This window comes from Hemicordylus capensis, chromosome 7, assembly GCF_027244095.1.
Source record: "Hemicordylus capensis ecotype Gifberg chromosome 7, rHemCap1.1.pri, whole genome shotgun sequence".
Taxonomy (NCBI): Eukaryota; Metazoa; Chordata; class Lepidosauria; order Squamata; family Cordylidae; genus Hemicordylus; species Hemicordylus capensis.
The window spans coordinates 23,875,759-23,897,766 of NC_069663.1; the positions used below are offsets into that span (position 1 = coordinate 23,875,759).

Genomic DNA, 22,008 nt, shown 5'->3' on the forward strand with positions numbered 1-22,008 from the left:
TGAAAACAGGGCGCCTCTGAATAGGGTTGCTAGCCAGCCAGCCGGTAAAACGAGAGCCGAGTTCACACAATGATAAGCAGCCTAAGAGACGCAGAATCCTGCCCAGTTTGGGAGCTGTGTGTGCTCCTGCTTGGTGATTGACTGGGAGCAAAAAGTGAGGTAGGAGCAGGAGGGCATGGTTGTGTGTGATGAGGCTCCCCCTGGGTAGGGTGGCTTTGTTCTACCCAGCAGTCGAAGGAGGCAGGTTGAAAAACCTCCCTACCAGCAGGAGCCTCACCCTCAATCCCTTCCTCTCATTCCCACTTTGCTTTTTTACTCACCTCATCCCCTGCTAACTGAGCAAAGAGGCATCTTTTCAAAGTGGTGGTTCTCTTTATTTCACAGCGGGGAGAGCAACTGGCCCTATCTGTCCCCAGCACAGCATCCCTCCAGTGGCTCTTGCTGGTGTCTATCTTAGGTTTCTTTTTTTTCTTTTCAGATTGTGAGCCCTTTGGGGACAGGGAGCCATTATAGATAGATAGACAGTTATTGCTAGCTTTGGAAATGTTAGTTGAAAAGCGGTATATATAAATATCCATTGTATTGTATTGTAGGTAATTTTGGAGCCTGGACCTAAATGCCTTTTGGCGGGGGCCCACCACCCCCGCCACCAGATAAGCTGCAATGCACTATTGTTTACACCAAAACATGCTCAGGGGAAGCTGGACACGCTTTGTGGGAGGTATTTTTAGAAGAGATTCTGAATAAGATACTCCCCACTGACTTGCAGAGAGAGATCACATTTTGCATGGACAACCCTACCACTCAAATTAGCCCGCTGCTCAGCATTTGATTGGAGGCCTCCCAGGCCTGCGGGGGACTGGACCTCTGCCCGGAAGTCCAGTCCAAAGAACGCCACTGCTCACAGACTATTGCAAAACAGGAGTGTGCACAACTCCCAGACTTTGGTAGGACACCTGTCCTGCCTACTGAAGCTCATGAGAACAGCCCTTTTGCTTTTCACTGGGTAACCTACAGTGGGGTCTGAAAAGCCAGGAAAACACTGGATCCCGCCAAACTCAATTTGTGCTCCTCCGCGTTTGTCCAGGATCCACTCACTTCCTTGTCAGATTCTGCCAGTCGCCATTTTTGTCCTCCTATTACTACTACAAATATTTATATACCGCTTTTCCACCAAAGTTTTTCAAAGCAGTTTACATAGAAAAAGAAAGTAGTAAGATGGTCCCCTATCTCCCAAAGGGCTCACATTCTAAAAGGAAACAGAAGGTAGACACCAGCAACAGCCACTGAAGGGGTGCTGTGCTGGGGTGGAGAGGGATTAGTTTCTCTCTCCCTGCTAAATAGAAGAGAATCACTTTAACAGCCGCCCCCTTGCTCATTTAGAAAGGGTCACCAGTGCTTTATATGAAGCTGCAGAGGGCGAGTGATGAGTTTAGCACAGGAATTCCCAGCTTTGGGTTCCCAGATGTTGCTGGACTACAGCTTCCATAATCCCTAGTCACAATGGCTGATGACCACTGAGGCTGGGCATGATGGGAGCTGTAGTCCAGTAATGTGTGGCAAGCCAAGTTTGGGAACCCTTGGTTTAGTAGGCAGTTGGCCTGCTCTTTGGTGTGACTGGAGCGGAATAATCTGCACCTTGCCCCACTGCACCCCCAGATGTCCTCTCCATGCAGTACCAAGCATTCAGCTTTGGTCACGCCAAAGCACAGGCCTAGTCGCTTTCTAGTTTGCTTGGTGAAGCTAAGTAGTCCTACTAGGAAAAAGAGGGAGTAGAGTGTTGAGGCAACTGATATGATGAAGGGGCAACCATGATTCACTTTCAGCTAGTCCCGGTTGGGGGAACCTAGAGCAGAGAACACGCCGGATATCAATATACCGCTTTTCAGCAAAAGTTCCCAAAACGGCTTACATGGATATAAATAAATGAATAAAATGGCTCCTGAAAAAGAAATATAAGATAGACACCAGTACTTGGAGGGTTGCTGTGCTGGGGATGGATAGGGCCAGTTGCTCTCCCCCTGCTAAATAAAGAGAATCGTCACTTCAAAAGGTGCCTCTTTGCTCTGTTAAATGTTAAAAAACCCATTTAACATGCTTCCCCCAAAGTATATCTTAATTAGTAGTAACACTTAACACTTGTAGAATGCTTATGAGTGTTCAAATCACTTCATTGTATTATCCAGTTGTAATCCCTGCAACAACTCTGACTGATAAGTAAATATTATGATCCTCATACTGCAGATGAGAAAGGCTGAGGCTGGAAGGGAGTAGCTTACCCTGTAAGAGGTGAACACATGGAAAACAGGGCAGTCTGCAAAGAAGCAAACCAGAGCAGTGGTTTCCAAGTACACCAAAGTTTCAGATGCTCTAGTGGTCAGAGTATTGCGTTTAGGTCCAGGTTCAAAACCCAGATTTATATCCTAGCTCATCCACGAATGGACTCAGTGACTTTGAGTGAGCCACCATCTCCTGGTCTCTGTTCCCCCATCTGTAAAATGGGATAGGAAAGAATGGTCTACCTCAAAGGGTTGTTGTGAGGATGAATGAGCTGCATTGCAAGGCTGGTATGATGATGTTTGGGGCCTCTGCAAGTCAAAAGTGTCTGTATCTCAGAATTTCTGCCTGGCTACCTGAGTCTGCCCCTCTCATCCTGTAGCAAGCCCTGGTGATCCGGGAAGGTGAGAAGATGCAGCTCAATGCAGAAGACGTGGTGGTTGGGGACCTGGTGGAGGTGAAAGGAGGAGACAGAGTCCCAGCTGATCTCAGGATCATCTCCGCCCATGGCTGCAAGGTGAGACCCCCAGTGGCCTCTGCATTGATTGAGCATTTGTTCCTTCCAGACAGCTGCTCTGGGGCAGAGAACGTGCACCACGCAATTTGCCAGTGGGTCCTCTCCCATTCTCAGCCCAGTTCTATTGCCCTTAGTGAGACTTCCTTCTGGGCTGCGACGATCCTTCGGATTGCTCTGTAAGATTCCTCCATGCCCTTCCTTGAAATTAAGCCCAGTTGAATAAAATTGGACTGACTTCTGAGTAAACCTGAAGAGGCTTAGACTATATATGTGCGGCTTTTTCTTTTTAGGTGGACAACTCCTCCTTGACTGGTGAATCGGAGCCACAGACCCGATCCCCAGATTGCACACATGACAATCCCCTGGAGACCAGGAATATCACTTTCTTCTCTACCAACTGCGTGGAAGGTATGGACGCCGGCCAGAACAGGGGTGTGGGGGAGGAAGCTGGCCTAGTAGGCCTCAGGGGTATTCATGTGGGCCTCTCTGCACCACAGACCTAACCTGGTTGAATAGCCATTCAGTTTCCCAGGGAATTCTGGGAATTCTAACTGTGTGAGCGGGACAGGAATCTCTAGCATAGGGGTTCTCAACCTTGGGTCCATGGATGCGGTAGACTGCAACTCCCATATTCCCCAACCACAATGGACTTCATGACTGGGGATAATAGGAGTTGGAGTCCAACAACATCTGGGGACCAAAGGTTGGGAGCCCCCTGCTCTATTAGGCCATTCTCTCTCTGACCAAACTAGAATTCCTAATTGTCATGACTACTTATATACTACTTTTCAACGAAAGTGTCCAAAGCGGTTTACATAGGAAATAAATTAGAAATAAATGAGATGGCCTCCTGTCCTCAAAGGGTTCACAATCTCTAGAGAAGGTAGACACCACCGACAGCCACTGGAAGGATGCTGTGCTGGGGATGTGTCTAGGACCCAGTTGCTCTCCTTTCTAAATATAAGAGCATCACCCCTTTAAAAGGTGCCTCTTTGCTCAGCTAGCAGCGGTCGCTGCTGGTTGGGATGGCTAAACTGGTATGACATCAATACTGAGCTAGATAGACCAATGGTCTGACTCAGTATATGGCAGTTGCCTATGTTCCTATGCCCATAGTGGAGTTCTCTCCTCTTCCACTAGGCACAGCACGTGGGGTCGTAGTTGCCACCGGAGACCGCACAGTGATGGGCCGAATTGCCACATTAGCCTCGGGCCTGGAGGTTGGCAAGACCCCCATTGCTAGAGAGATTGAACACTTCATCCAGCTGATCACAGGCGTGGCTGTCTTCTTGGGGGTCTCCTTCTTCGTCCTCTCCCTGATTCTGGGCTACTCCTGGCTAGAGGCTGTCATCTTCCTCATCGGCATCATTGTGGCCAACGTCCCTGAAGGGCTTCTGGCTACTGTCACCGTAAGTACCCCACAATGGCCAGGGCTATACATGTGCTTGAGGAGGCGGCCATGGCAAAATGCAATCTGTGCTCCCAGCATTCAGCCAAGTGTGGTGTGGTAGCGGTTAGAATGTCAGGCTCCAAGTGGAAGAACCCAGGTTTACATTTCCACTCAGCCATGACGTTCACTGGGTCACCTTCCATACCTTCAAATGGGGTGAATGGCAACAAGGAGGAGGAAACTTCCATGGAAAGTGGATAGGATATTGCCTGAACATTTTCCCTTCCATCTCTAAAAAATAAATGCACTAGAGAGTTCCTAGTTTTTTTTTTTAATTGTGCACACTCAAGGAAGAGACTTGGAATATCCTTGAGCTATCCCAAGTCTGACCTTACATGCTGAAGGTCCCAGGCCCCATCCTTAGCAGCTCCTGTTTGAAGGATCTGGTAGAAGGTGATGAAAAATACCTCTGAGATAGAGGATGAGCCCATTCATAATTCTACATCAAACTTCATCAAACCTACATCAAACCTCCAGACTTGACTATTGCAATGCACTCTATTTAGGGCTGCCTTCGTATGTAGTCCGGAAACTGCAGTTGGTCCAGAATGCAGCAGTCAGGTTGGTCTCTGGGTCATCTTGGAGAGACCATATTACTCCTATACTAAAAGAACTACACTGGCTGGCAGTAATACAATACAATGTGCTGGTTTTAACTTATAAAGCCCGAAATAGCTTAGGTCCTGGGTATTTAAGAGAACATCATCTTTACCATGAGCCCCATTGCCCATTGAAATCGTCTGGAGAGGTTCGTCCGCAGCTGCCACCAGCTCGTCTCGTGGTTACGTAGGGACGACAGGCCTTCTTGGTTGCTGCCCCGAGACACTGGAACGCACTCCCTTCTGCAATAAGAACCTCCCCATCTCTGACAACTTTAAAAAAGTCTTTAAAGATTGGTTTTTTCACCCAAGCTTTTTAACTTGACTGTGGTTTTAAATTGTTTTAAGGTTTTCACTTTTGTCTTAATTTGTTTTGTGGTGTTATAAACTGCCCACAGAGGGAAGTTTGGGGCAGTCTACAAATTTAATAGATAAATTAAACAAACAAACAAACTTGGGGAGGGGCCTTACTTAGGTCAGTGGTTGGCCTGTGTGCAGAAGGTCCCAGATCCAATCCATGGTATCTTCAGATAGGGCTGGGAAAAGACCCCTCCGGAAATCTGAGAGAGCTGCTGCCTGTCAGTGCAGACAAAGCTGAGCTGAATGGACCGATAGTCTGACTCAGTATAGAGCAGCCTTCCCTGTTCATTGGCATTGTGAAGCACAGAAAGTCAGAGCTTTTGCGAGATCTGGGGAAATCCAGGGAATCTCCGTTTGGGTCCCCTCCTGCCACTGCCCCCTGTCCTCCCACCAGGTATGTCTGACCCTGACGGCCAAGCGCATGGCCCGCAAGAACTGCTTGGTGAAGAACTTGGAGGCTGTGGAGACCCTGGGCTCTACCTCCACCATCTGCTCAGACAAGACGGGGACCCTGACTCAGAACCGCATGACCGTCGCCCACATGTGGTTTGACAACCAGATCCATGAGGCCGATACCACCGAGGACCAGTCTGGTGAGGGCTCTGGGGTGGGGGGTCAGGGAGCCCTTGTCTGCCCTGAGGCGAAAAGCGTGATGGGAAGTTGACGTGTCATCTCTCTTGAGTGAGGCCATCGGAGGCGAAGGAGTGTCTCTCTTGGGTCTCTCTCGCTTTGGTCTCCCCACCTCTCTCCTCTTTCAATCTAGTCCGGGGCTGGCCAACTCAAGACACTCCAGTTGTGATTGGACTACAACTCCCACCATCCCCAGCCACAATTGTTGGTAGGGATGGGAACTGTAGTCTAGTCACCGCTGGAGAGCCTCAGGTTGGCCGCTGCCTAGTCTCATCCCCCCCTGCCCCCAGGCTAAAACGTCACTTCATGAACCCCGATCTCTCTCTCTCTCTCTCTGCTCCTTGCAGGCACGGCCTTTGACAAGAGCTCTCTCACCTGGGTAGCCCTGTCCCACATTGCAGGGCTTTGCAACCGAGCTGTCTTCAAGGGGGGTCAGGAGAATGTGCCCATCCTCAAGGTGAGAGCAGGAGATTCCACAGGGGCGTTATGCTGTTGGATGTGACAGGCCTGGGTACACTTAAAGGGGCAAGCGAGTGTAAAGGTGTCTCCATTTCTGTCATCTGTTTTCCGAGTGAAAATAATATGATGGGTGTCACCCGGGGTGGTGGTGTGTAATTTGGGGTGGGGAGGAGTAGGGGCCTTGGAGATTACTATGACTTATTCCTTATGGCAAAGGAATATGTTAGGTGAAGGATGCACTGTGGAAGGTCTTGAGCCCACCCCACCCCATTCCAACGACCCCTTCTTCTTCCCACAGCGTGATGTGGCAGGAGACGCTTCTGAGTCAGCCCTTTTGAAATGCATTGAGCTCTCCTCTGGATCTGTCAAGCTCATGAGGGAGAAGAACAAGAAAGTGGCGGAGATCCCCTTCAACTCCACCAACAAATACCAGGTAGACCCTCTCAGGCTGGCCCTCCTCTTACAAGTGGACCTGAGTACAGGCTTCCTGGAATACAGGATGCTGGCAGGAGTTGCCCTGCTGTAGCTCTGTTCAACATAAAGTACCTGTGTACAGATCTGTACATGTAGATACTGTACACAGATTATATGAGCGTTGAATGGCTGTGTAAACAGGGCTTGTGTCAATCTTAGCCCAGAAATAACTGGCCAACATTCCACTAGCAATACTAGCCATTGCAGCAGCAGATGATGGGATTTGTAGTCCAACACCATTTGAGGAGCCAAGGTTGAGGACCCCTGTGTTAAGTGAAAGAGTATTCCCTTTTGTCTGTCCGGAACGTACTGCCAACAAAATATAAGAGTTGCCCCATCCCAAAGTGCCCCCCCCATTTCTGAAAGAGTGGTCTGCAGGCCCTGATGCCCATGTGCATCTTCCTTTCAGCCCCGCAGAACAAGGACTCCCCCTCCCAAGATTTTCAAGAGTTGGAACGGCTCTCTTGGAAACTCGACACTCTGGTTGGAGGATCCCAGCCTGGGATTGACTCTGCCTTCTTGAACTTGGTTCCCATGGAGAGGAATGAGTCATTGATCCCAATACAGCTCCCCATTCCCAGATTCTCAGGCCCGTCAGCCCTAATCCTCTCTTTTTTTCTGACAGCTGGGGAGGATTAGCCAGGATTCCCCATGGGCAGCGGTCTGGAATGATGCGCCTGGGTGGACAACGCCCTCTGGAGCCAGAAGGGGTGGTGCCCCGATGCTAAGTCAATGACCGCATCTGTCACTTTGCTCAGGCCCAAAGTGGGCCTTCTGTGCAGTGGGCTGTGCCTTACACCCCACCCCACCCCACCCCCTAACCTCCCCGCCCCCAATTCCATAATGTCGGTCATGATGCCAGCAGGGCTTAATTTCCAGCCCTGGTTCTTTCTATTGACTCGGCCATAAGCCATCACCATATCCAAATATAAACAAGTGATTAAAATCAAGGCACGTTTGTAAGAGACTGCCCAAAATGTGAAAAAGAGAAGCAGTTAAATGTTCATCCGTTATATTTATGTCATTGGACATAGAAAGCATCTCCGCTTACAACTGCCTAGTTGTTGTCCAAAGAGACAAGTTCACACTCCTTTGTGTTCCCATCGGATTGGTCTCAAACAGACACAGCCAACCAGAAGCCACAAGGAGGGTCCATCACTCCGTGGCAAAATACATGCTTTAAAATACATGCTTTGCCTGCAGAAGGTCCCAGCTTTTGTTCCCCACATTTTCAGTAGGAAGGGTCTCAGGCAGTGGGGCAGGGAAGACCTGACTGAATCTTTAGAAAGCCGACCCAAGCAGACAGCACTTGGCTAGTGGGACCAATGGGTTGACTTGCTATGGGGCAGTGACATTCCTGCTGATTATTTTTGGCCAGCTTTTCTGAAAGTAGCTGATAAAATAAAACCTCCTGCAATCTGAAGTGGTACAGTCCAGGAATTCTGTCACTTCATTCGTTTTGCATAGTGGAAGGATAGAGAGACATGAGATGAGTCCTTCTGGATCAAACCACAGGCCCCATCATGCCCAGGGTCCTTTTTCCCCATAGTGGCCAAGGAGTTGCCTCTGCGAAATTTAGAAGCAGGAAATCTAGGCAAAGCCCCATCCTGCTGTTGATTTCCAGCAATGGCTATTGAAAGTTCTCCTGTCTCTGGCCAGTGAAGTTCCACCTAGCTATTGTGCTGTACAGCCATTGATCCATGAATGGCTTCCGTGAATTTGTCCAATCTCCTTTTAAAACCGCCTCGTCTCCCCATCACATGGCCGTGAATTCCATAAATGAATGGCCTGTTGAGTGAAGATGTTGTCAACTGGTTCTCGGTCATCCTCTGGAGGGTGGAATTCAGGGCCCTTCTTGGTACCCCAGTCTGTGCCGGGAGAAGGTTTCCAAGTAGCACCCCGGGATGTGTTGCACCCCGCTTGTCTCCTGAGAATGGCTCTCCTGCTTCCTCCAGCTCTCTATCCACGAGACGGAGGATCCCAATGATAACCGCTACCTGCTGGTGATGAAAGGCGCACCCGAGCGCATCCTGGACCGATGCTCCACCATCCTGTTCCAGGGCAAAGAGCAGACCCTCGACGAGGAGATGAAAGAAGCTTTCCAGAATGCCTACTTGGAGCTGGGAGGCCTTGGCGAGAGGGTGCTGGGTATGGCTGCTCAGAAGAGATCTGCGGGAAGCTGGGAAGGGGTGGAAGAGGGTGAGGTGGTGTGGACGGGCAGGGCTGCAGCCCTGAGCCAACACTGAGGAGCTACCAAGCCTGGGGCAAGGGGCCCGTCTTGGTGTGATGGCTGCCAGCCCTCCTGGATTTGGCTTGGAGCCTCCAGGAATTGGCATCAATATCCAATCCGGCGATTTCAATTTGAAATTTCCATCGGACTATTGAAAGAATGCTGGAGATTTGAGTGGCTTGATATTGTGAAAGAAATTGGGAGGGGAATCTGCCGGAATATCTCCAGGCATAATTGGCAATCCTATTCTGTACAGGGAAACCAGGGTCTAAAGGGCCAGTGGCTGGGCAGATAACACAGTCAGAGATATACTGGTGGGGGCTGAGAATCTTTTTAGCAGCTTTGATGCTTAGACTAGGGGTTCCCAACCTTGTGTCTTCAGAGGATGTTGGATTACAACTCCCATCATCCCTTCAGCCATCGTGGCTGGAGATAATCGGAGTTGTCCGATAACATCTGGGGATCTGGTTTCTGTCTTAGACTGATGAGTTGGCTCAGAGGTCAGGGCTTCTTGGGGCCTGAAAGATCTGGCCTGGCATGTGGGCAGGGGTGTAGCTATAATTGAGCAGATGGGTTCAAAGAACCCGGGCCCTTGAACTCCTGAGGGCCTCCCAGCTCCAGACCTCCCTGTTTTCTTCATTACCCAAGGGGCCACTGGGGAGAGAGGTGAACATGGGCCCCCTCTCCCCTAGCTATGCCCCTGCCTGTGGGGTCAGCTGACAACACACACACACCCACCCCTTTCTGGAGCTGGCTAGCACAAGGAACCTGCTACCTGACCTCTGCAGTAACCCTGATGCCAATCTCCAGGTCATTTTTTTAGATGCCCGTGGCAAGTGGGCATCTGGATTTTTGCACCTTGGGGCCGAGCAGGGTTCCAAATCTTTAAAGAGAGAGGCAAAGCTTCCAGGTTAGCATTTGGCAACCCAATTTCTAGACAGCGAGTACCAAGGTTTTGACCTCCTCCTCTCCCTTCAGGTTTCTGCCACTTCTACATGCCTGAGGAGCAGTACCCCAAAGGTTTTGCTTTTGACTGCGATGACGTCAACTTTACCACCGAGAACCTCTGCTTCGTCGGGCTCATGTCCATGATTGATCCACCCCGGGCTGCTGTGCCTGATGCTGTGGGAAAATGCCGAAGTGCTGGCATTAAGGTAAAGGCAGCGCTACTCGCCTGGAAGCTCAGGTGCAGGGGCCGAGGGCGACACTTCAGTTGCTGCCCAAATGAGCTGAGCGGCTGCTTCCTGAAAGCGGGCTCTGCCCAGTGCTGATATGCTGCTGCCTCTGGGGATGTGCAACCGTTCTGAGATTGCTTGCCTAGCTGTATTTGTCGCTCTGGAGGGGCAATCCTGCCTCGTAAGCAGGAAGCCTCTTCTTGCTCTTTCTAGCGAAAGACTCTGGCATTCTTCTATTGGTCCATGCCCACAAGGTCTTTGAAAAGCCTGTGGCATAAGACATCCTCATTGCCTTGGAGTGAATCCCATGGACCTCAACATTCAGAGCCAAAGGTTCTCCTTACGCAATCAGCTGATTGGTCTGTGGCCTGTGACATCACAGTAGCTGAGCCAATGGTGGCTGGAGAGAGCGTGATGCCTTAGGCTTAAATCAGACCTGGGGAACAGATGGAGAAGGAGCTCCAGGAGGACCTTGCATTTCCCCTGGCAACTGTCTGCGCCTCCTTAGCAACCGTTGGCCCCATGGGCCACTTACACCTTTCTTTGACCTTTATCGCTCTTGGGATGGGAGCCTGGGTGGACTTTACTGCATCCAGTCCACTCATAGGGACTCCTTTTGTTAACTGCTGTTCTCCCCACCAGGTGATCATGGTAACAGGTGACCATCCCATCACAGCCAAGGCCATTGCCAAAGGTGTGGGCATTATCTCTGAGGGCAACGAGACGGTGGAAGACATTGCTGCTCGACTCAACATCCCCGTCACCCAGGTCAACCCAAGGTAAGGGGGTAGCAAGAGGGCATGGGGGGCAGGGCGGGGCAGGAGAGGAAGAAGCCAGACGTGGCTGAGAAGAAGGTGAGGGAAGCACAGGAATCGTGGCAGGCGCAGAAGCAAGACAGGCTGAGCAGCATCGCTCAATGTGGTCTGAAGGCATCTGAAGTAGTTCCTTCTACCAGCTGTGCAGGCCTGGCTGGTACTAGAAAGGGAGGCCACATGGGAACCCAAGTGTGCTGCTGGCTCTTGTTGTTATGGCTTCCCTCCTCCCCAAAAGAATTCTGGGAGTTGTAGTTTGATGGGGCGGGGGGTCCTCACAGAAGTATGGGTCTTGGGGAGATGGGATTGACTTCTAAACCATACGCTCTTTGGAGTTCTTGGAGAAAGGCTGGAACACAAACGTAGCAAAGCAATACTAAGATGACCTCCCACCCCTCACAAGCCATCATAGGCTCTTGTTCTGCATGGCCTTGCTTGCTTCATTGCAGGTCCCAGGGTTCTCTGGTACATTTTTGCACCAGAGTTACTTCCCCTTCCACCATTTGTCAGTGTTGTGGGGTCTCCCATCAGGTCCTTCCCCAGTCTAAAAGGACTCTATTCACTCTCTGATTTTGCCGGTTGGTTCTCTTATCTGTGACTTGGCCCCATCCTCACGTTCCAGTCTCCCTGAGAGAGAGTTGCTGTTCCTTCTGGGACAGCAGCCAAAGTGAAGTCATCTTGGATTTCCTACTTGTAGGGCCAGCCCCATATCTGTGTGGATGGTGATGCCTCCCTCCATTTTGCCCCCATAATGATGTTGTCATGGCTTACCTAGTGGCGGACCAGCCCTGTGTCTGTGTGTGGATGGCGATGCCCCCCTGCCCCACATCCCCACCCTGACGCCATCTTTCACCCACCCAGGGATGCCAAAGCCTGTGTGATCCATGGCACGGACTTGAAGGACATGACCGCAGAGCAGATAGATGAGATCCTACAGAACCACACAGAGATCGTCTTCGCTCGCACCTCCCCACAGCAGAAACTTATCATTGTGGAAGGCTGCCAGAGACAGGTAGGAACCGCTTCTGTGCCCCACAACTGGACCCACGTTAGACATAAAACTAACCCAGCCCACACCTCCTCCTACCAGTGAACCCTCTTAGGTTCCCTGTCTCCAAGCAGTAGGAAGTCCAGGGCAGCCTATGAGGAATTAGTTAATTCTTAGGCTGGTTTTGTATGTCCTCAGGAGGTAAAGCTTTTCACAGTATGGAGAGAAGCCCTATCACCTGCCAATTATCTGCAGATCAAGGCGCAGGAGCAGGGGCTGCTGAAAAAGTTGGCAACTGAGCTAGGCCTATGATATACTCCACTGCGAATGCCCACTTAACCCTTCTGACTAAGCACCCCCTCTCTATGGAGGAGCTGTCTAGTTACAGCCATCTAGCTGCCAGACTGTTGTCGTGACTCATCCTCCTCCTCCTGGCCCTGACGGTGTGTTTCTTACCCATGCAGGGTGCCATTGTGGCAGTAACAGGTGACGGAGTGAACGACTCCCCTGCCCTGAAGAAGGCTGACATTGGGGTAGCCATGGGCATTGCTGGCTCCGATGTCTCCAAGCAGGCTGCTGACATGATCTTGCTAGATGACAACTTTGCCTCTATTGTCACAGGAGTTGAAGAGGGTAAGCAAGGGGGATATTCTGGGCTTTCCTGGGAAGAGGGAATGGCTGTTGTGCCAGCTGATGTGAAGAAGAACCACCTCTCTAAGCAGAGCTTCTTGTTCTGTTGCTAACTGCTTTAATCAGTAGGGAGTTGCCCCCTAGTATCCCCTTGGCATGCTCCTTGGCAGCTCCACCCGTCGCTTCTTGTCCTGTCCTCAGTAGATTGGCTGGAGAATTGTTCCCTGACCTGCTCTCTTTGCGGAGATCCTTTTCACGATCTGGAAGGGAAGCGGGGCCAGGCCAGACAGAGCGGGAGGGACGCAGAATCCAGTGCGGGGAGGGAACTCTCCAGATCATGTCAGTGGGTGCTGAGATCTGGCTGGCTCTGACTTTTGGGAATCCTGCTCTCCCTGCTCCCCAGCTGTGCCCCCTGTCTCTCCCCCTTATGCCCATGTGTCTCCCTCCTGCCAGGACGCCTGATCTTTGACAATCTGAAGAAATCCATTGCCTACACCTTGACCAGCAACATCCCCGAGATCACCCCTTTCCTGCTCTTCATCATGGCCAACATCCCCCTGCCCCTGGGCACCATCACCATCCTCTGCATTGACTTGGGTACTGACATGGTGAGTCTCCTGCCTGCTTTCCCCAACTCCCGTCTCCGCAGGTATGGAGGGCTAGATCTGGATTTCTGGGGGGCTTTGGCAAACTGTCTTCCGCTGGACCGGGTTTGGCCCCAACAGCCACTCTGCCACCATTACCTGAAGGCTACGGGCACAGAGCTTGTCTCAGGGACCAGCAACGGGCCCTTATTTGGGTCCTGGACCCTCAGTAGCTGCCCAGCGCGGCCAGCCTCCACGGCCAGGCTTGATCCCTTGCATGGAATGGTTAGCTCTTGGCCTCAACTAAGACCCAGTTTACATCACATCACACGGCGATAATTGTTTCTGGGCTGTATTGCTTTGGCCTCTAGGTAGAAGGAAAGGAGGACGGAGTGCTGTCTCATCTCTGTACACAGACTGCCCATCTAGAACCCTTCTCCCTAAGAACTTGATTTCTGTGTGCTAGGGGATGTTTTCCTGCACTGACTCAAGCTTTGAATGTGGCATGGCTCACCCCTCAAGGAGCTCTCGGAACTGCAACTCTTACGAGAGTGTTGAGCTGTCTCCCGTTGCATTGCAAGACTACAAGCCCCAGGGTGCTCTGAGGGGGAGAAGCTTTGACCGCCAAACAGGCACGGCTTTTCAGTGGTGTTTACAATTGGATTCTAAGGCAGAGGCTCCTTGCCTCATGTTGCCAGTGTGACAAAATGGCTGCCTCCCAGGCAGCACTCATGATTCAGAGCAAAGAAGACACAACATCATTCCATACTTTCTGAAGCGTGCAGTCTCTGAATATTATGGGAGAAGACCAGCTTGGTCTTCTTTGGGTAGCAAAAATGGTATGTCCCCTTTGCTAAGCAGGATCCGCCCTGGTTGCATTTGAATGGGAGACTACATATGTGAGCATTGTAAGATATTCCCCTCGGGGGATGGGGCCACTTTGGGAAGAGCGAAAGGTCCCAAGTTCCCTCCCTGGCGGCATCTCCAGGATAGGGCTGAGAGAGACTCCTGCCTGCTGCAACCTTGGAGAAGCCGCTGCCAGTCTGGGTAGGTAATACTGAGCTAGATGGACCAAGGGTCTGACTCAGTATATGGCAGCTTCCTATGTTCCCACTTGTACATTTAATTTAAAAAATCAGGACATCTCCCCAGGCTCTGGAAGTAATGAAGTGAAAGAGGTTTTCTGGACTGTCCAGCAGACCAGACCAGACCAAGCTAACCATTACTTATTCATTCATTCATTCAATTTATATACCGCCCTTCCTAAATTCTCCCTCCTCTCTGGTCTTTGCCTGCTTCAGGTGCCAGCCATCTCCTTAGCTTATGAAGCAGCGGAGAGTGACATCATGAAGCGACAGCCAAGAAACCCCAGGACTGACAAGCTGGTGAATGAGAGGCTGATCAGTATGGCTTATGGGCAAATTGGTGAGTGTGTGTGGTGGTGGGGGGGGGGAGCAATAAGTGTGCATATTGATTGATTTTTAAAAGATCAGTACCTGCCTGCTAACTGGGTTCTCAATGCAGCTTACAAGATGTTTAAAATACAATAAAACAATGAATTGGAGTGTTTGAATCCCCCATTCATACGAAGGGAAAACCACATAGAGAGAAATGGAAAGTGATGTGATCAGCCTAACACACACACACAAATATACTATAACCAGCCACTTAACTGGTTGCCTATGATGACTGAGAGCTGATAAACTCTTGGCAAGGAAACTTTACAGCTGGTTGTTTTTGTGGGCCACAGATTACTGACACAATCATGCGGGCAGCTAGGCTGATGGCTTGTGTGGCAAAAGCATGAAATGTGAGGAGCTTTGACTCACTGAGTATTAGCAGTGTTGAGATGGCAGAAATGAGGGAGGAGGAAAGCCAGGCTGTCCCTGCAACCCTCGCTTTCTTTTGCAGGAATGATCCAGGCCCTGGGTGGTTTCTTCTCCTACTTTGTGATCCTGGCGGAGAATGGCTTTCTCCCATCTGTGCTGGTTGGAATCCGTCTGAATTGGGATGACCGGACAGTCAATGACCTGGAGGATTCATACGGGCAGCAGTGGGTGAGTAGACAGAAATATGGCAGTACTGTGCTGGGCTGTTCCTTGAAATTAAAAGGAGATTAATGTAGAAGTGAAAAGATCAGAACTTAATTATGATTAGTTATTGAAAAAAGGTTTTATAGTGCTTTTCAGCCTAAAAAGTGTTCTCAACACAGTTTAGCAAAATGGCTTCCTGTCCCCCAAAACACTCAAAGTCTAAATCCAGCTTTTAAGGTATGGTTGAATTAGGTCTTGGTATATAACAGAAAAGGGGGAAATGAACAACTCTGATCTGAAGCAGAAATGGATGTTTTGACTCAGAATGTTAGCCCTAATTGGTCAAAATAACAAGAACAATAATAAAAATAATAATAAAATGCAGGCGCTCCTGTGCTCCAATTGGTCCACCGCAACACATGACAAAAATGGTGGCCTGAGTGCCTGCAACTCTGCCCCCCTGCTCCGCCCCCAGTTTAAAAACTCATTTTGAAATTAGTTAAAAATCAGACCAAATTTGAAAACCAGAATTTTAAAAGCCTGGGTGAACAAAAAGGTCTTTACCTGGCTTCTAAAAGAACAAAGTGATGAAGCCAGGCGAACCTCATTGAGGAGGCTATTCCATAAACAGGGTGGAAAATCCTTTGCATTTTGGGTGCAAAATGGAATGTTTCCATAGTAGTTCTGTTACATTCTGGAATAACTAGAAAGGAACTAGATTTGTTCCGGGCAATTTATTTTCAGTCTTGTGGAACGGTATATGATCTGAGATGTACTAATGAAAATAATGTTTTAAAACAGGGCTGCTCAACTCTGGCCCTCATGCAGATGTTGGCCTACAACTCCCATAATCTCTGGCTATTGGCCACTATGGCTGGTGATTATGGGAGTTGTAGTCCAAAAACAGCTGGGGGGGGCTAAGTTGAGCAGGCCTGTTTTAAAAGTACTTTTAAAATACTTTAACATGTGCACTGTAATGCTCAGAGTTAGCCCTGGGACAACAGGGCTGAGAGCCAATGTGGTCCAGTGGCATAACGGGCTTAGACCAAACTTTCTTAAAGCACATAGCCCGGCCTTGCACTTTGGGGTGTTTTTTCCAAAGAAAGAGCAGAAGCATCAGGAGCTGATCAGGACCAGGACCATGGGCTTTTAAACGTTATCCCTTGTTCCATGGTCCCAGTGAAAACCCTTAACCCTGCTGTTAGCCCCAAAGGAGAAGCCTCCATTATGCCATGGAAACCTCTGTACCTATAAACCTCTGCACCTGCAATGAAACTAAATGCAATTTCATTGAAACTGTCGGGAAAGGGTCTCATGCCCACTCCACACGTGCTATGGCTCTGATCCTGATCCCCTCCCCGTTATTTAACATAAGTGGGTGAGAAACCAAAAGACAGAGAGGTGAACTCAGGTTTTCCTAAGAGTATGCAGGTTACATTAAGCAAACATACAAGCTTAGTGTAACTTTTAGCTTGCCCTTAGGAACGCCTGAGTTCTTACCCCAGTTTATCTATGGCGCTCTGGTACGCTGCCTGGAGCAACCCTCTCTCTCCGTCTCGGTCCCACATCTGTGAAATGAGACCCATAAACTAAGCTTAGCAGAATTTGGAGATTACGGTGATAAGGATTGTCAAACATTCAAAGCAATTCTGTAGAAATGAGTCACAATTAGTAGTTTCGGTATTTTAATTAATTAGTTGATTGATTGATCCTCTTATCACAAAAGGAGACCACAGATTGCCTGTATGGAATTGTGAAACCCACTCGTTCCTTGCTGCCTGCAGCTGCTGGTCCTTGCTAATATCTGGTGTAGTGTCTATGATGGATCAGTTCCATGACTGCAGCCAGTCAATCCAGAATGTTCTTGAATTCATTGCAGGCTTCTGAATTGGGTGGTAGGACAGAAGGTATTTCGGGCAGAATAACAAAGAGTTGAGTCACGGATTCTGGCTGGAGGTCCCCCTGGAGGCCCCCCACCCCGCCCTTTAATCTCCACCCAATATTTTCGACGAAATTGAGTCATTAAAGCATACCCAGGGTTGCTTTTAAGAGTCACCTGGATGCCTGTTCCTGAGGACTTCAGGCCAATCTTGGAGGGCTGGCAACCCCAACTAGGGGGTGTTTTCCTCTAGGCAGGTATAGAACCTGAGATGATAGTTTGGGCTCTTAAAGCCAATCTAGGAGAGAAGTCAGAGATCTGATCACCCATCTCTTTAATGCTGTTTTAATGATTGCCCTAACTTGCATTTCTGTGACTTCAGAGGTTGTGTTTGACTGTTTTTAAATGGATTTCGTTGTAAGCTGCCATGAATTCATTTATGATATATTTAATAAATTGTAAACCATTTCCCCGTTTCTGGGGGCGAAGAGCGAAAGGGGTTCTGGTTGCTCCCAGGGCTCCTGACTCCCTCCTCCTCTGCCTTCCCAGACCTACGAGCAGCGCAAAGTGGTGGAATTCACGTGCCACACGGCCTTCTTTGTCAGCATCGTGGTGGTGCAGTGGGCCGACTTGATCATCTGTAAAACCCGAAGGAATTCCGTCTTCCAGCAGGGCATGAAGTAAGGGCACTGGGGCATGGGTTTGGGGTTGCTGTCGAAGGGACAAGACACAGCACCACCTCTTCTGCAAACAGCAAATGGATTATGGGAAAGGGGCTAGTATGTGTCAGAGCTTGGCAGGCAAGCTGTGCTGAGTGGGTGAAGGGAAAAGGCTTATGATCAAGGGCTGGGCTTGGAGTCTGCTTATGCATTTGGAGAGCTTGTGCGGTGTAGTAGTTAAGGGGTCACGATTAGAACCAGACAGTCTTGGGTCCAAATCCCCACTCGCAAGTGATGAAACTCACAAGACAACTGTGGGCCGTCACTTTCTCTCAGCCTAGGCCCACCTCACAGGGCTGTTGTGAGATCGTGAATCAGGGATTCTAGTCAAAGAAGCCCTGGCATTTCCACACTGTTTGGGTGTTTTTATGTGGCAGCAACTCCAGGTTCTCAGATTGCTGTATGATAGATGGGCTTCCAAACACCTCTTTGTCTCATTCATGTATTACATTTTAAAAGTGTTCTCTTAAAATATGGAATAGGTGAAGTGACCCTGTCTTGGTACATTCACAAGTTATGGTTTCTAGGGAACTGTGAAACCCACAGATGGGAGGGATAACCTTGTTTGCTTTGATTAGACATGTTAGGAAGCAGCTGGGTTACACCAGAGTAGCCCCATGATGTACAGGGAGAGCATAAAGGGATGACTCAAGTCCCTTGGAAGACCAACACTGGACCTGCACTGAGGACTCATGATTGGCTTGTCAGTGTGTGTCCATCACATGTTTAATGGGGAGGAGAGGAGAGCTGGTCTTGTGGCAGCAAGTGCGAATTGTCCCCTTTGCTAAGCAGGGTCTACCTTGGTTTGGCTCTGGCTGGGAGACTGAATGTGACTGCTGTAAGATAGCGGGGGAGGCCACAGCTCAGTGGAAGAGCAGCTGCCTCCTTGCGTGCAGAAGGACCCAGGTTGACTCCCTGGCAGCATCTCCAGGTAGGGCTGGGAGAGAGACGCCTGCCTGCAACCTTGGAGAGTCCCTGCTAGTCCGTGCAGAGCTAGATGGGCCGAGGGTTGGACTTGGTAGAAGGCCACCTCCTGGGCTCCTGTGAGGCAGGATTTCCTGCCACACTCCGCATTTGCACCACACGTGGGACTCGGGACAGCAGAGAAGTGCCCAGAGCTGGAACTTGTGACACCCAGTGGAGTTGCTCCTCCTTGGTAGTGACGGAGGCCCTCAGGAGACGTCTCACCTTCCTTCTCTTTCTCTCTCTCTCTCCCCTCAGAAACAAGATCCTTATTTTTGGTCTCTTTGAGGAGACTGCCTTGGCCGCCTTCCTGTCCTATTGTCCTGGCATGGATGTGGCACTGAGAATGTATCCCTTGAAGTGAGTATGGCTAGTCTTGTCCAACGGTTGTTTCCCTTTTGGGCACAAAGCAGTTTTTCTAGGGTGGGAGTTTCCAACCTTAGGTCTGCAGTAGTTGTTGGACTACAACTCCCATCATCCTCAGTCACAACGGCCAAAGGGATGATGGGAGTTGTAGTCCAGCAGCTTTTGCAGACCCTGGTTCGGAGACCCTGTTCTGGAGGGTTAAACCTGAGGTTAAACCTGGAGGGTTAAACCTGAGCACAGCCATAGTTCTTCTCCATTCTCGGGAGGCCCTGCCCTCCCAACCCAGGGCTGTGGTACAAATCCGCTTTCTTTCTTGCTCTCCTCAGGCCTAGCTGGTGGTTCTGCGCCTTCCCATACAGTTTCCTTATTTTTGTGTATGATGAAATCCGTAAACTCATACTGCGCCGTAATCCAGGAGGTGAGTGGGGCCGGGAGGTGTGCCACAAACCGGCGGGTGTAACATAACCCTCAGTCCCTGGGCTTTAAGCGAAGGGATGGGGGCTCTCTGTCTCTATTGCTACCTGTTGCTCCATACAGGCCCTTTTATAAAGCAAGACAGGTCTCTAATGCAAGGAGCTTACAATCTACATTCGGACAGAAGAGTTAAGGTTGTCAACCAACGTTTCGGCCGTTAAGGGTGAAGTGGTCGCATGGATGTGCCACATAGGCAGCCTTGCGCTGAGACTGAGGGTGGTTCAGGGACAAAGCGCTCCGAAATGAGGGAGCGACATGTTACATTCTGGATTGTAAGCTCCTTGGGGCAGAGACCTGTTTCCTTGTACTGTACTCTAAAGCATCATGCACACCGAGAGTTTGGTCTCGTTGGTGTTGACAGCCACCTCTGGTTGTTGGTATAAGAGGGTGGAAAAAATCCTGAGCTGGGGTGTGCGAGGAAGGCGGCTCCTACCTGGTACTAATGCCCCACCCCATCTGTTTTCTTTCCCAGGTTGGGTGGAGAAGGAAACCTACTACTGAGGCTCTTCCCTTGTCCATGGCTGGTTGTCTCCCCTGCAAGGGGGACACTTCTCCCCTCTGAAATCCTGCCTACCCCCCTGATTACGAGAGCGACCGTAAGGCCGGGATCATATCCTCGGACATAGAAACCGCCCACCCAGCTGCCCACCCCATTCCCCCAGCCTGGACGGCTGAGATGGGGACTCTGCCCCCCCCCCGCCATTCGGCATGCATGTCCCAGGCTGGGGGTGGGGGAGGGAAGTGCCCCCTCCCCCAGCCCTCTGCCATATTCTTCCTTTTCTTTTTGTTTGTTTAGGAGCAGTCGGGGGCGGGGGGGGATGTGTGCCAGAGGCAAAAGGGGAGATGGGGCACGATTTCTTTACCTCTTCCCCCTCCCCACTTCAGATTCCCTCCCTTAGCTGGGATTGAACCCGGGGACCAGCAGCACCCCAGAACAACAATGCCTCGGATCTGTGAGCCAAAGTCGGGGGGGGAGGGGGGTTACTCTCATCCAGTTAGTAGTAGTAGTAAGAAATATGACCCCAGTTTGGGGAGCTGATGGCTCCTCCCTCCCCCTGCCCCCCCCCCAGTGATTCTCCAGTCTGTTTCCCACCCGCCCCTCCTAGGAACATAGGCGTGTGTGCTTGTGTGTGCCTGAGGGGGATACAGGCTGGCCACGGGTTTGCCCCACGGCCCAACTAAGACCCCTGGCCTTCCCCCTGCTCACAACTTTCTGGTGTGTGTGCGTGTGTGTGCGTGTGGTGCTCGAGCACAAAGGGGAAAGGACCCACCAAGAACAAAAAGCACCAGGATCTCTTGTTTCCCCCTCCCCAGCTGACCCACCCCACTCTCTGCCTCAGACTCCTACTAGAGGTGTCAGTGAAGCCCAGGAGCTCTGGAGCACGTTCTCCTGTGCATGTACAGAATGGCTCTGAAAGGACCAAGACTGCAGCTTCTTCCTTCCTACTTACCTACCCCTCCGTGTGTGTGGGGTGGGTGGGTGAGGGGGCACTGTTACCTTCCTATCCCAAAACAACATATAGAGGGGAAAGAGGAAGCTCCTGGCTGTGTTCCCATTGGTGCTTACCACCACCATCATCTGCCCCCCCCACCTTGGGTCAGCCATGTTCCTGGGCTCCTGGTCCACCCCACAGTATAGAGCAGAGGCGGCCTCAGCCATAATCTCCTCTTCAGGAGAACATCTGCCCTTCCCTCATCTTTCCTGGGGAGGGAGCTCTCTGCCTCTTTATGGGGTGAGATGGCTTCACCTCTCTGCCCCCACCATCACCCTTTATTTTCTTTGTGTTTTGTGGGGGGGAGGCGAAGGGAAACAGGAGAGACCCATGCCGCAGGAGGTGCAGTCTATCCTGTCCTATCTATCTTCTCCTTCCCGTTTCGGGATCGTGTTGTCGTGTGAACCAACCAAAACAAGGAAAAAACAAAAAAGATTTAACAAATAAAAACCAGAAGTGGAATATTTAATATGAGAGAGGTGGCCACCTCATTACATGTCTCTCTGTGTGTGTCTTAATCAGAGCCCATCTGCTGGGGTGGAAGATTGTCCACTTGAGATCACAGGTGGTGGTCTGCAGGGTGTGTCATTTTTGAATGCTTCCTCTGATCTTAGGGCGCTTGCTACACAACCTGGGTGCTCCTGCAGATGCTGGACTACAACTCCCACCATCCCTTACTACTGGACATTGTGGCTGGAGATCATGGGAGTCCACCACCAATGGGGGCGGGCCAGGTTGTGCAGCCCTGCCTTGGGGGAAGAAGGACTGTCAAAGGAAATTCTTAAGGGTTTTAACAATCCCTTATTCCAGCCCAAAATGGTCTGTCCCTCATAGGACACCATTTGTCTCTTATTTTCAGCTGCACTTATAGAAAGGATGCTGCTGCCTCAACTATA

The 22,008-nt window shown here is 50.4% G+C and overlaps 1 protein-coding gene across 1 annotated transcript in view; it reads left to right on the forward strand.

The window, feature by feature from the left end:
- ATP1A3 (ATPase Na+/K+ transporting subunit alpha 3) overlaps positions 1-21,581 on the forward strand; it is a 30,336-nt gene extending 8,755 nt beyond the window's left edge. The window contains exons 6-23 of the mRNA XM_053267124.1: positions 2,660-2,794; positions 3,085-3,202; positions 3,935-4,203; positions 5,598-5,796; positions 6,181-6,290; positions 6,591-6,725; positions 8,722-8,914; positions 9,975-10,150; positions 10,814-10,950; positions 11,845-11,995; positions 12,436-12,604; positions 13,055-13,209; positions 14,487-14,610; positions 15,097-15,242; positions 17,647-17,777; positions 19,038-19,139; positions 19,472-19,563; positions 20,092-21,581. Of these exons, the coding sequence (XP_053123099.1) occupies positions 2,660-2,794; positions 3,085-3,202; positions 3,935-4,203; positions 5,598-5,796; positions 6,181-6,290; positions 6,591-6,725; positions 8,722-8,914; positions 9,975-10,150; positions 10,814-10,950; positions 11,845-11,995; positions 12,436-12,604; positions 13,055-13,209; positions 14,487-14,610; positions 15,097-15,242; positions 17,647-17,777; positions 19,038-19,139; positions 19,472-19,563; positions 20,092-20,120 (2,571 nt within the window). The 3' untranslated portion in view covers positions 20,121-21,581. The remainder of the gene's footprint in view (positions 1-2,659; positions 2,795-3,084; positions 3,203-3,934; positions 4,204-5,597; positions 5,797-6,180; positions 6,291-6,590; positions 6,726-8,721; positions 8,915-9,974; positions 10,151-10,813; positions 10,951-11,844; positions 11,996-12,435; positions 12,605-13,054; positions 13,210-14,486; positions 14,611-15,096; positions 15,243-17,646; positions 17,778-19,037; positions 19,140-19,471; positions 19,564-20,091) is intronic.
- Positions 21,582-22,008: the final 427 nt, after the last annotated feature.